Source organism: Cannabis sativa, chromosome 1 (genome assembly GCF_029168945.1).
Source record: "Cannabis sativa cultivar Pink pepper isolate KNU-18-1 chromosome 1, ASM2916894v1, whole genome shotgun sequence".
NCBI lineage: Eukaryota > Viridiplantae > Streptophyta > Magnoliopsida > Rosales > Cannabaceae > Cannabis > Cannabis sativa.
The window spans coordinates 35,845,142-35,857,168 of NC_083601.1; the positions used below are offsets into that span (position 1 = coordinate 35,845,142).

Consider the following 12,027-nt stretch of genomic DNA (forward strand, 5'->3'; position numbering starts at 1 on the left):
AAAATTGTTGCAGTTTTTCAAATGAAAATTAATTAGCCATTAAGTAAAGCATGTGATATCATTTCATGTCTTGCATGCACGAAATAGTTGACACATATCATCAAAATATGCAACACATTACTGTGGCTGTTTTAATCCGAAAACGAGAGAGAGAGAGAGAGAGAGAGAGAGAGAGAGAGAGAGAGAGAGAGGAAGAGCTATATATATACACACATATATATAACGACTAAAAGCGGACAATTACAATGGAAATGTCGTCAGTGCTCTTCCTGTGAAGAGCCTCCTCTGTAAGGTGCTTTGCTGCGGAGCGAGCATCCTTTATATGTTTGATGGAATCTACTGCTTCTTGGTTTGTCATTACCTTCCATAACCCATCGCTAGCCAGAATAAGAAACTCTGTCTCATCATCAATGAGCTCCACTGTCACGTCAGGTTCAGAACTCAGATGCTTCTTCAAACTCTTGTCACCGAATGCCCTCGCCACAGCCAACTGACCATCAACACGTGGAACATCCCCTGGTTACATGAAAAAAAGATATGCTCAATCATGAATACAGAGAGATAACCAACATCTAAACCAACTTCGTTACCCCACATGTAAAAAACAATCATAACGTTAACCAGTCAAGAACTGTCATGACACTTTTGATTAGTTTAGATTACCTGGAAAGTTGGACACGAAACCACCTCTATTCTCGATGTGCTCTCTCTCAACACTTGGTTCATGGTCTATGGATAATTGTTTGGCCTTCCCATTCTTGCATATGACTGCTCGAGAATCGCCAACGTTAGCCACAACCAGCTTGTGGCAATTTATCAATATGGCTGTAACTGCAGTTGACCCCCCTTTGCCCAAATCAACTGCCTTGTTCAGAATGGTATCATCTGTTATGCGGTATGCTCTCCTTACTGCTTTCACTGGTTCTGTCCAGAAATCAGGCTAGCAAAAAACAGCACAAGTAAAGTAACAGAACTAGACTACAGCATCCCAAAATGAAAAGATTGAATGTGTACCGTTGATTACCTCTTTCAGAATATTTTCAAAGAGATGTGTTCTCAAGTAACCAGGGATCTCAGAGCTCAAATGGCCATCAAATATTGCAAATAATCCTAGTTCATTGTCATCAACATGCTTAAACCGGGCAACAACATAATCTTCCATGGGATGCTGTGCTTTTCCTTTCACCAAGTGAAAGCCATGTGTTACATGCTTTTGCAGTTTGCTCTTCCCTTTCCCAGACTCACAATCCGATGGACCTAATCCCACTTTTTCCTGTAGAAGAATTGCATTATTCTCAATATGATTTTTCAGCAGATAATACTTTTGTACAAACAATAAAGAGACAGTGAATCTAGAGAAGCTAGTCATTAAATGTTGGGATATGAACAAGCTATCGTACTAATGTGAGAGTGTGAATTTGCGGCCCAACCAGGTGGAAGAAGGGGACCTAACTTTAAATAGTTAAACTCTTCTTTTCTTTCAGTACGTGCCCCTATTTTATTAATGATCAATTGAACTTTCCAAAGCATTTTAGGTATCTAAAATTTTGTCACAAACATTCTCCTGCACTCAATGCAATGCCACCCGAATCCACAGCCGCATCCTTCACCTCAATCAGCTCAAGATTGCAATTAGTAGAGCCCCAAAAGACTGCAATTAACTCCTAAATCTTGTGCCTTCATATCGCAGATATCATTACCACTAATGATAATCATCAGCAAACCGAGAATTAAACCTTCGAAGTAACAAAGAAAATCCGGATCCTAACATGATAACATCCACTCTTCAATAATTCTTATTGATGATTATTCTGATCTTGAGAACTTAATAATTATGCCTTAACGTTTACTACGACAGGGTTCCATGAATGTAAATATATACAATGCAAAAGGTGCTGTTAAAATTAACTCCCTAGAAATCTTATGCAACATCCCAGGTACGATTCCCATAATTGAAGTTTAAAAAGAATCCAATTGAAACTAGTATAATTAGAGAAACGGGTTTTCGTATCCAAAAAGGGAAGCAGAAGCAGTCTAAGGAAATGGTAAAATTGAGGAGAGATCCAAATCCTAAAACGAAAAAGAACGAGTACCCACGAAAGGAAATAGAAGGAAAAGCATTAAAAGAAAAAAAGGGCGTACCTTCATCTTGTTAAGGATTTCTCTTCCAGTCATGGCGTTTTTATATATGTTACGTATGTATGTATGTATTGAATGTGAAGTGTAAAATAGAGAATGGGCGGGGTAATGAGAAACAGAAGAGAGGGTAATGAGAAAGAGAGAGAGAAGCAGAGAAAAGAGGGAGAGACAAGTGGGCAGTGATGAGGATATAAAGATCGATGGTGTGGTTGACAGTTGACACGAGCACTGTAATTGCCGCGTTCTTTGCCTTCATCTAACAAGCTGTCGACTCTACCCATGACTTTTCCTCTATCCATTTCCCCTATTTTTTTTACTATTTAATAATCCAATATTTTTGTTCAATAACATTAATTAGATTTTTCACCTTTAAAGAATTTTTTTTCATATATTTTTAAGGTTTTTCATAAAATCAAAAAACCTACAAGAAAATTACATAAAATAAAATAAAAATAACATTTAAATAACATCAAAACAATAACAAAAAATAACATACACATAAAAAAAATCAACAACAAATTAGCAGGAGTACAACATAAAAAAAACTGTATTTTCTGTAAATAAAATCAAAAAATCATAACAATATTTAAAATTCAGTATAACCGTATTTTTATAATTTTTTTGTTATTTTTGTGTATTTATAAAATAATCTCTTTTTTAATATCTAATGAGAATATTTATCGTTATCTTCTTGGACCATGGAGATATAAAAATTTTACTATATTTAGCCTAAAAAGTAATTTTGTAGTAAATTTACAACAAAGTTTAACTTTGTGCTCTAATGTACAATTGCAAAATTTTGATGTAAAATTTAATATCTAATTAATGTTTTATTAAAAAAATTAAATATAATAACTTTATGATTAATTTTTTTTTAATATATACCCAATAAAAAAATAATATAAATGTTTCATAATTTAATGTGATAGTTAAATATACTAATAAAATAATAAAAATGACATAAATATAAATGAAAAAGTAGTACATTAACTGTGGTGTAAATTTTACATCATAGCAATTGTCGTACTAAATTTGACACAAAATTTGCTATGTGCTAAATTTACTTCACTTTTTAGCACGCTATTGGAGCACATTTTTTGTTAAATGAGTTATATTTTAACTTTTCACTACTTATTTACATTTTCATTGGAGATGTTGTTAAGGTAAGTTTGGATATTTGTGTTAATTTACTACGAATAAAATAAATACCATTATATTTACCCTTTGAAATTTGATTAAAGTAATACTGTATGTTTATTATATGTCGAGAAATGTATTCCTAATTCACGCGATTTTGAACACAACCGGTACATTCTAAAATAATTATTATTTGGACATTTCACCTTTAGTCATACTTTTTTTAGTTTTTTAATTAAAGGTATTATTAGTGTTTAGTACCTTCCAACATGTAATATTATTGTCAGTACAATTAAGCATTAAGTACCATATAATTTAATAAAAATAACTTACATGAAATACGTTAACCAATTACAAGATATCACTTATAAATGATGTTTGACACTACTTATACTTAACAGCATCTCTAATAGTGATGCATTTAAAGTGCCAAAATTCTCCAATCATCAGAAAATTAAAATTTTATTGTATCTCTATTCCACATTAAGTACTACAATAATAAACAGTCTTCAAATTTGCCAATAATGCCACACATTATTATTTAACATTATTTGTTTTATTGTTATTAAAAAATAAATATGGCATCAATGTCATCAATGTTAAATTTTGTGATCAATATTTCTTTTTTAATTTAGCACCCAAATATCCCAATAATTAGCATCTTTCAAACATCCCACCACATCATCTCTAAGCACCACCACTAGAGATGTTCAATGCTCTTTTGATTATTAAAGTTAACACGTATATATTTTTTTTAAGATTTCTATTTATTTTCTTTTAATTTTATTTCCTTGCATCCATTCTTTTAAAATATACATATGAATATAAAATATATCTAAAATAAAACATAAAATATATAAAAATTTACATTTAAAGTAATTAAAATTTATTCCATTTCAAAAAAAAATAATAAAAATTTATTTATTATTTTTTTGAAAAATCTACATTCTAATAAATAAAACACCTAAATTTAATACAAAAAATAAACTAATAATATAAAAAAAATGTTTAAAAGTACATTAGCTAATATTTTTTAATAAATAAATATTTACACATTTATAGAATGTAAATATATTCAGCATAAAATAATTAAAAGAAGGTGAGGTGTGAATATATATTCTCACTTTTATCTTTATTTATGCTACTATAATCTTGAGCTGTTGCTAAAATTATTGTCGGATTGCACAAATGAAAATTAAGATAATAATTTTTTTTATTATTTTTATTTTTTGAAACTGAATTAAGAGATTAATTTGGGAGATATCATTTCATTCTTTTTATAATTATATTGGCACTGGCATACAATAAGTTTGCTTTTTATTTTATTTTTTCGTTGGCTAATATGAGGCACTGACTTCTTTTTCATGCTTTTAATCTTAACAGGAGCATTATTCATGAGATTAAATATATTGTAGATGTTTTTGAAAATGTTTCTATTGTGTATTGTTTAAGAACTGGCAATGGGGTTGCTTTAGAGCACCACATATATTATCCAAAATCCATACATACAGTGTTTTTTTTTTTTTTATGAACCGAGTGCTCTAATTGATGAATCTTCTTGGTCTGGGCTTTTTCATTTTTCTTCTTTATGAACATAAATTAACACATTAAAAGGCATAAATTATTATTTTTATTTTTGATAAAGAAAAAAGCATTAATAATTGAACCTTAGTAATCAAAGGGAGTTGGATGCATTATAAATTATTGATGACTGATGAGAGAAGGACAAACAGGTACTAGTTATTTTTATTATTGATATTAAGTTATCTTTAGACTTTTCTTTTTACATTTCTAAACCAATCAACAATTTAATGAGAGATTTGTTGAAAAAGTATTTTGTTCACTTTTTCATTTATGTCATTATCTTAATTTGAGGATATAAATCGGTAGGAATCAAATCTTAGCGCACTTTGATTGGAGCTCCATTAATTTTTCTATTCATAAGAAACTGGCCAGTAATAATAAAATAAAAATCTATTCAACCCTTCAAACAATAGTCATTCCATTTCCTAAAAAAACAATATATTCATTCTTTTAAACGTGAATGAAATATGATTATTGACAGCTCCAAAGTGAAAGAAATTGTTATGACTATCCAATGATAAGTAACTATTACTCGTAGTCGTAGCTGTAAAACATATGTTAATACGTAATATATAATCTATCTGAATATATGGCATGATGTATTTATAGTTATAGCTAACAGTCAAAATTAATGGTGTCTCATAATGTAATAATAGCTGCAGTGCAGGGCAGGGGTAATTTTACAAATATGATTCTGGACTTATAAGACTCATATTATCACATATCAAAATTGAACTGTAGTTGTTTCGGTCGGAATTGTGTTGAGCTCTATTTATTTTGGACTTTTATCTATACTTAAGTTTATTGTAGATCATATCCTAATTGTGTCATGTCTCCTTCTTTTTTTTTTTTGGCTAAAAATAATTCAGTTATCTCTGAATTGGTTGGTATACTAACTTTTTTTCATGATGTGATTTTTGCCCTATAATAATTGGCTTGAGAACAGTAAAAATTTGATAACTATACTATGCTATATTACAATCATCGAAAATCACATTGCTATATTTAAAAGGGAAATTTGCGGCATTAATACTTAAATTGTTGAGTTTGTTGCAAATAAATACCCAAATTCTAAAAATAGTGGCATAAATACCCAATTTTTCAATTTCTTCCCATCCGTTACTACCCATTTAACTATTCTGTTAAGTGCTAATATAAATACCATGTGTCAATACTTCTTTGGTCCATCTCATAATATTCATTTTAAAAAAATAAAAAATCATTTAATAAAGATTTTAAATTATAAAATAGCTTTTAAAAATTAAACTGATTTTAGCTTAAAAAATTAAACAAAAAATATTCCATTAAAAAAAAAAAGAAAAAAACAAACTGATCCCCAATCAAAAAAAATTTCGCACAACCTCACCTTGTCGAGAGAAATTACAAAAAAACTCTCAAAATTCATCCACAACCAAACAAAAAATTTCATTACCAAAAATCAACACTCAAGCCATCAAGAACAATGAAAAAATCAATTGAGTATTTATGCCATGCGTTCAACCCATGCATCTGGATCCATCTCCGGGTCCAAGTTTCGATGCCATGCCACCGTCAACATCCCATACAGAAATTTCTAACACAGATCTCGTCCCTTAGCCGCCACCGACGAGTGATGCACCTTCAATGGTCCTTCGTCGTTCCTCGCCTCTCTCGGAGAGAAAGAGTTGCCCGAATTTTGAACCTCGCCTGACCCCTCCCTCCACACTTGCTTGAGAAATAATATTTGGATCTATTTTATGGAGGAAGATCAAATACTTTGGGATTTGAGAGTGCGACAGAGAAGATGATGGCTCAGAAAAGTTTTAATGTTAATTCAAAAAGATTTTTTTAAAATATTTCATAATTTTTCAATTAATTACATTTTTCATTTTAAAAAAATATAATAATTACATTTTTAATAATTTAAATATTTTTAAAAAAATATATTTTGAAGTGGACCAGTAAAATACCAACATTTGGTAATTTTTATTTTTGGATGAATTAACAAAGTAGTTAAATGGGTAATTGTTATAATAATTAAATGATTTTTTTTATTTTTCTAAAATAAATATTATGAGATGGACTAAAGAAGTATTAACACATGGTATTTATGTTAGCAATTAACAGAATAGTTAAATGAGTAGTAACGGATTAAAAGAAATTGAAAAATTGAGTATTTATACCGCTATTTTTAGAATTTGGGTATTTATTTGCAACAAAATCAACAATTTAAGCATTAATGCCGCAAATTTCCCTATTTAAAATACACTTAATTAGTTAATTGTAACCAGTCCAATAGTAATTTAATTCATTCTTATTGAATTTGATGCACATGACAATTAACTTAATTTTGACAAATCATTTTTTCAATAGAATAAAAAGATGATTGAACAAATTTTACCAAGGCCTTTTGGATGAAAGGTTTGAATGTATCAACCTAGTTAACTCTATTATTCTGCCTCTTGTTTCCACTCTCACCCTATTATTTTCCATTGGTGTTGTGATTAGTTATGTCAGGAGTAACTTCTAACTTGTTATTACTGCATGCCTCAAGCTATGTCTGAGAGAGAGATAGTTAAGATAGCAAATATACTCTGTTATAAAATTATATTTAAACAACAACTGAGTTAAGATAGCAAATATACTCTTAAAAATATTAACAAACAATTAAGTTCTGAAATATAACTTTCCTCTCCTTCTCTCTAATCTCTCTCCTACTCTACATCCTCTCTAATCTCCCTCCACTCTACCAAACACTGTGTTAGCGTAAGAATTTAGAAAAGGCTTGCATTATGAGTCTCACTTTTCTAAAAAACTATTATGATACATTTTCTTAATCTCGTTTTTTTAACAAGTTGGAACAAAATATGGGGGCATTTAGATTTGTATAGAGACTCAAACTCAATTACATAGTTCTAATACACAGTACAAATCCCACTTGTTTACAAATGTGAATAGCATTAGCCATTAGCAATGTGGAGAAATCAATTAGCCTCAAAAATTGAACCGAACCATACATCATACAACACAATACAATATTAATTAAGGCTTCAATTCAAGAGGGATCTTTGCTACTACGGAGTCTGTAAATAATTCGACCTCTAGTAGAATCATAACGACTAACCTCAACATTGACTCTATCTCCGGGCAATATTCGGATAAAACTCTTACGAATTTTCCCAGATATGTACCCGATTATCATGTCCTCATTATCCAATTTAATTCGAAACATACCGTTGGGGAGTGACTCCGTCACCAGACCTTCTTGGGTCCATTTTTGCTGCTCTGAGCTGTCCTTAGACCCTGGAGCCTTTGCCATCACCACCCCTACCAAAGGAGTACGCTTCCCACAACCAACCCAGCACAACGGGCTCTGTTGCCATTCCGGGAAGTTGGCTGAAGCTGCTGAGATTGGGATCAATGTCGTAGAGCTTCTCGGCCCTAGAGGAAGATGGAGAAACGCCTGCTGGGGCGTGCCGGAGCTCCACATGTTTTTTTTAAATGGTTTTGGAGTTTGATTTTGTTATCCCTGGTTTTGTGTCTCTCTGGTTTAGAAAGAGGGGAGAAACGGATAGAAGGAGATAAGCGTTCGAATAGTTAGGGCTTATTTATTTATTCATTTATTTTCTTCTAAAATGTAAATCAAAGGGTATTATTGTAAATGTAATTACTAAATAACTATAATTTCTTGGGAAATTTTATTTACACCCCAAAAATTCCTAAGTACACCCCATTTTAATAATTTTTATTTTATATAAAATTTATATCTTTAATTGTACTAAGTATTTTTAACTTTTTTCTTTCAATTTATATTCTTAAAAAATATACCTATCAAACAAAATTAAATTATATTTTAAAAATAATGACAAAAAAATTAAAATAAAAAATTATATGAAATTTTCTCAGAAAAAAATAAATAAATATTTACATGAGTTAGAAAAAATTATGAAAATGAAATCAAAATAAGTATTAAAATTAACATAAAATAATGTGAGGAAAAAATTTTAAAAAAATATTAAGAATAATTTTTAAAAATTATTTAAGTTTATATTTTTTTTTAATAATGGTGTGTATTTATAATTTTATGGGGTACAAATATAACTCCCCTTACTAAATAACTATAATTTCTTTTAGGCATTCCATTTTAATAATTTTTATTTTATATATTTATTTATACTAATTTTTTTAATTCTTTTCTTCCAAATTATATTCTTAAAGAAATATATCTATTAAACAAAATTAAATTATATTTTAAATATTATGAAAAAAAAAATTAAAATAAAAAATTATCTGAAATTTTCTTAGAAAAAAATATACATATCTACATATATGAATTAGAAAAAATTATAAAAATAAAATTAAAATAAGTATTGAAATTAATATAAAATAATGTAAGGAAAAAATTTAAAAAATATATTAAGAATAATTTTTAAAAATTATTTAAGTTTATATTTTTTTTAATAATAAGGTGTATTTATAATTTTATGGGGTGCAAATAAAATTTTACAAAAATAATTATAACTGGTGAGTTTTAATTGCACTCATAAAATTATAAGTGCAATACTATATTAATAAAAAAAATAATAATTTTAAAAAATGACTCCTAATATTTTGAAATCTTCTTTTCACAGTTTTATATACATTCATAAAATTTATATTTGTACTACAATATTGGTTTTTAAAGATTTAATCATAATAATGGTTTTCATATATTTTTATGTTAATTTTAATTATTTTATTTTATTTTCGTAGTTATTTAATAGTGTACATTTTCTTGTTTGATTTTTTACTATGAAATTATATATAAAAAAAAGTGAGTACAAATTAAAAATGTGTCAATATAATATAATAAAAGCTAATTAGTAATTTTTCTTCCTAAATTTTGATATGTAGTAAATCGTGCCCTCTGAGCTTTTTTGGCCGTTAAAAATTCCGCTCGAACTATTTAGATTATTAAATTTAAAATTTTTTGTCTAATTTCATTCAAGACTTCGATATCTACCAAATCATGTCCCTCAAACTTTGATATGTACTAAATCATGCCCCTTGAACTTTCATGCATGTTAGAATTTTTTACTAAAATTAAACAAAAGTCCTTAAATTTAACAATCTCAATAGTTCGGGGGAATTTTTAACGATCCAAAAAGTTTAGGGGACACGATTTAGTACATGTCAAAGTTCAGGGGGAAAAATTACTAATTAGCCTATAATAAAATAATTTTATAGTTTGTTTGGATGCAAAGAAAACTTCCCTAGTAAGAGATTGATTAAAATTTGAGGTTATATCCTTCACTTTAAAGTTTATTCATATGTCAAGACAAGAAAGCAGAACAAAACCATAAGCATTGGGAAGGATCCAACAGACAAGAGTTGTTCCGATGTAGTAAGAATAAGCTAGTGAAATCTCTCTTGAATCTCTGAACAGCTTGAAAAATATTTGAGGCAAGAGAAAGCTATCTATCTAAAAGGATGTCTGTCAGCACAAGATTTCATGGTATCCCAAATGCGGTCTTTCTTGTAACTTGTCAAGAAGGCAGAAGAAAGAATAACAAACCTCATGATTTCTCTTCCTCCGACTTAAAAAGGCCAATTCAGCATAAACCCGTAATGTCACAAACATGGCCTCCTTCTCCGCCATTTGTAGTCCCTCATTGTCTCCATGAGAGGATCTTCTGACCAGCCATGTGTGCTGTAGAAGACGAGATTGGAACAAGAAGAATGCAACTTTTATCACCCCTTTCACTTATTTGTTTGGCTTCAAGCCAACCACCAAAAAAACAAGTTTTGGGCTTTATGAATTGTAATGAAAATGGATTAAACTCCAGCATAAGAGGTATTGTGTAGGCCAAAGTTAAGAGTCAAAAAAACATGATCATTGAAACGAATGAAACTACATTAGGATTCCTTCTCAGGTGAAAGATCTGCAACACTGAAAAAACACAAGCAAGCGTGTTGGAGAAAATAGCTTTGATAGTCTCCACATCTGCTCTCAAAATGGGATCTTGCACTTCATTGAAGACAAAAGCAGTCGACACCAACTCCGGTGTTTCAAAATGAAGAGGGTCAGATATCCCTTCAGTAGAGCTATAACCAAATCCAACCATGCAGAGTTCTCCTGAAGACTCTGACCAAAATCCACTTAAGACTGAATTTAAACCATGGAGAGCATCTACCAAATTTTACCGGGTCAAGAGTAAAGACGATTGTAACGTTTGAAGTCTCTTCCAGAATAGTGTGTAATTCCAACACTGGTACGAAGTGTCAAAGTGCCTCGAAGATTATGCAACTACAAAACCTTGGAATTCAGCTTCATGGACACTCCAAAAAATGAATGAAATAGTTTTGGAGGGCTCCTGTAGAAAAGAAACCTATGTTTTAGTCTTAGATTAGTGTCGTTTCCTCTGGTACGGTAGAATCCATTATGTCGTGGGAAACGGGAAGTAGAGATGATGTCGTTTTTGGACACAGTATGATATGGGGACGAAAGAAGAGCATGGGATAGGCTTAAGAGGATTGAGATGGCATAGCCAATGGATCGTAGGAATGGAATATAGTGGAAGAGATGTTAAAGATAGCCATTACAATTTATAAGAGAATGAGGGTTGGTCATACACATCACAATGCTTGAGCTGTCATTTCTACTACATGTTTTCTAGTTCATTTCACCAATTCACTGATAACCATGATGAATATAATTTGCGTGAGTAAATAACATTTTATCTAATACATTTATCTGTTTTGTTAAATAAACAAATCACACTCTCTATTCTTTAAGATAATACTCTATTTTTATCAATTTTTCAATGTTAACTTTTACATAACAAGAGTATTTACCCTAATTATTCATAGGGACTAATCTATTATTGTTTGATGTTCATACACCCTACTGCTGGCCGGGCAAGGAGAAAAGCAAGAGTGATATTTTATTTTGAAAAACAAATTCCACAGAAGTTTCTATGTTATGATGTCAGAGAGAAAGAATAAAAGAAAAAAAAATAATTAATATTTTGTTGACTTGTTGGAAAACAATTTTAGCTCATCAATGATGGTTGTCGTTTGGACTATAGAGCAATCTAAAGAACACCAATAAAGAGGTCTTCTATACAGTCCAGAGTTCACTACTCCATTCTCCACGCCATCAAAGACTTCAGATAAAAAAAAACACAGAGAAAATAGGTAAAATATCAC

General features: G+C 29.9%; 2 protein-coding genes across 2 annotated transcripts; both read right to left on the reverse strand.

Moving 5' to 3' along the window:
* Window positions 1-13: 13 nt before the first annotated feature.
* Window positions 14-2,438, reverse strand: LOC133033515 (probable protein phosphatase 2C 39). The gene is made up of 4 exons (XM_061108327.1): window positions 2,143-2,438; window positions 1,025-1,273; window positions 664-940; window positions 14-516 (listed from the first exon to the last, which is right to left on the reverse strand). The coding sequence occupies exons 1-4, from the start codon at window positions 2,173-2,175 to the stop codon at window positions 227-229; spliced, it is 849 nt and encodes a 282-aa protein (XP_060964310.1). The 5' UTR covers window positions 2,176-2,438; the 3' UTR covers window positions 14-226.
* Window positions 2,439-7,707: 5,269 nt separating this feature from the next.
* Window positions 7,708-8,440, reverse strand: LOC133033517 (translation initiation factor IF-1, chloroplastic). Its single transcript, XM_061108329.1, has one exon. The coding sequence runs from the start codon at window positions 8,327-8,329 to the stop codon at window positions 7,895-7,897; it is 435 nt and encodes a 144-aa protein (XP_060964312.1). The 5' UTR covers window positions 8,330-8,440; the 3' UTR covers window positions 7,708-7,894.
* Window positions 8,441-12,027: the final 3,587 nt, after the last annotated feature.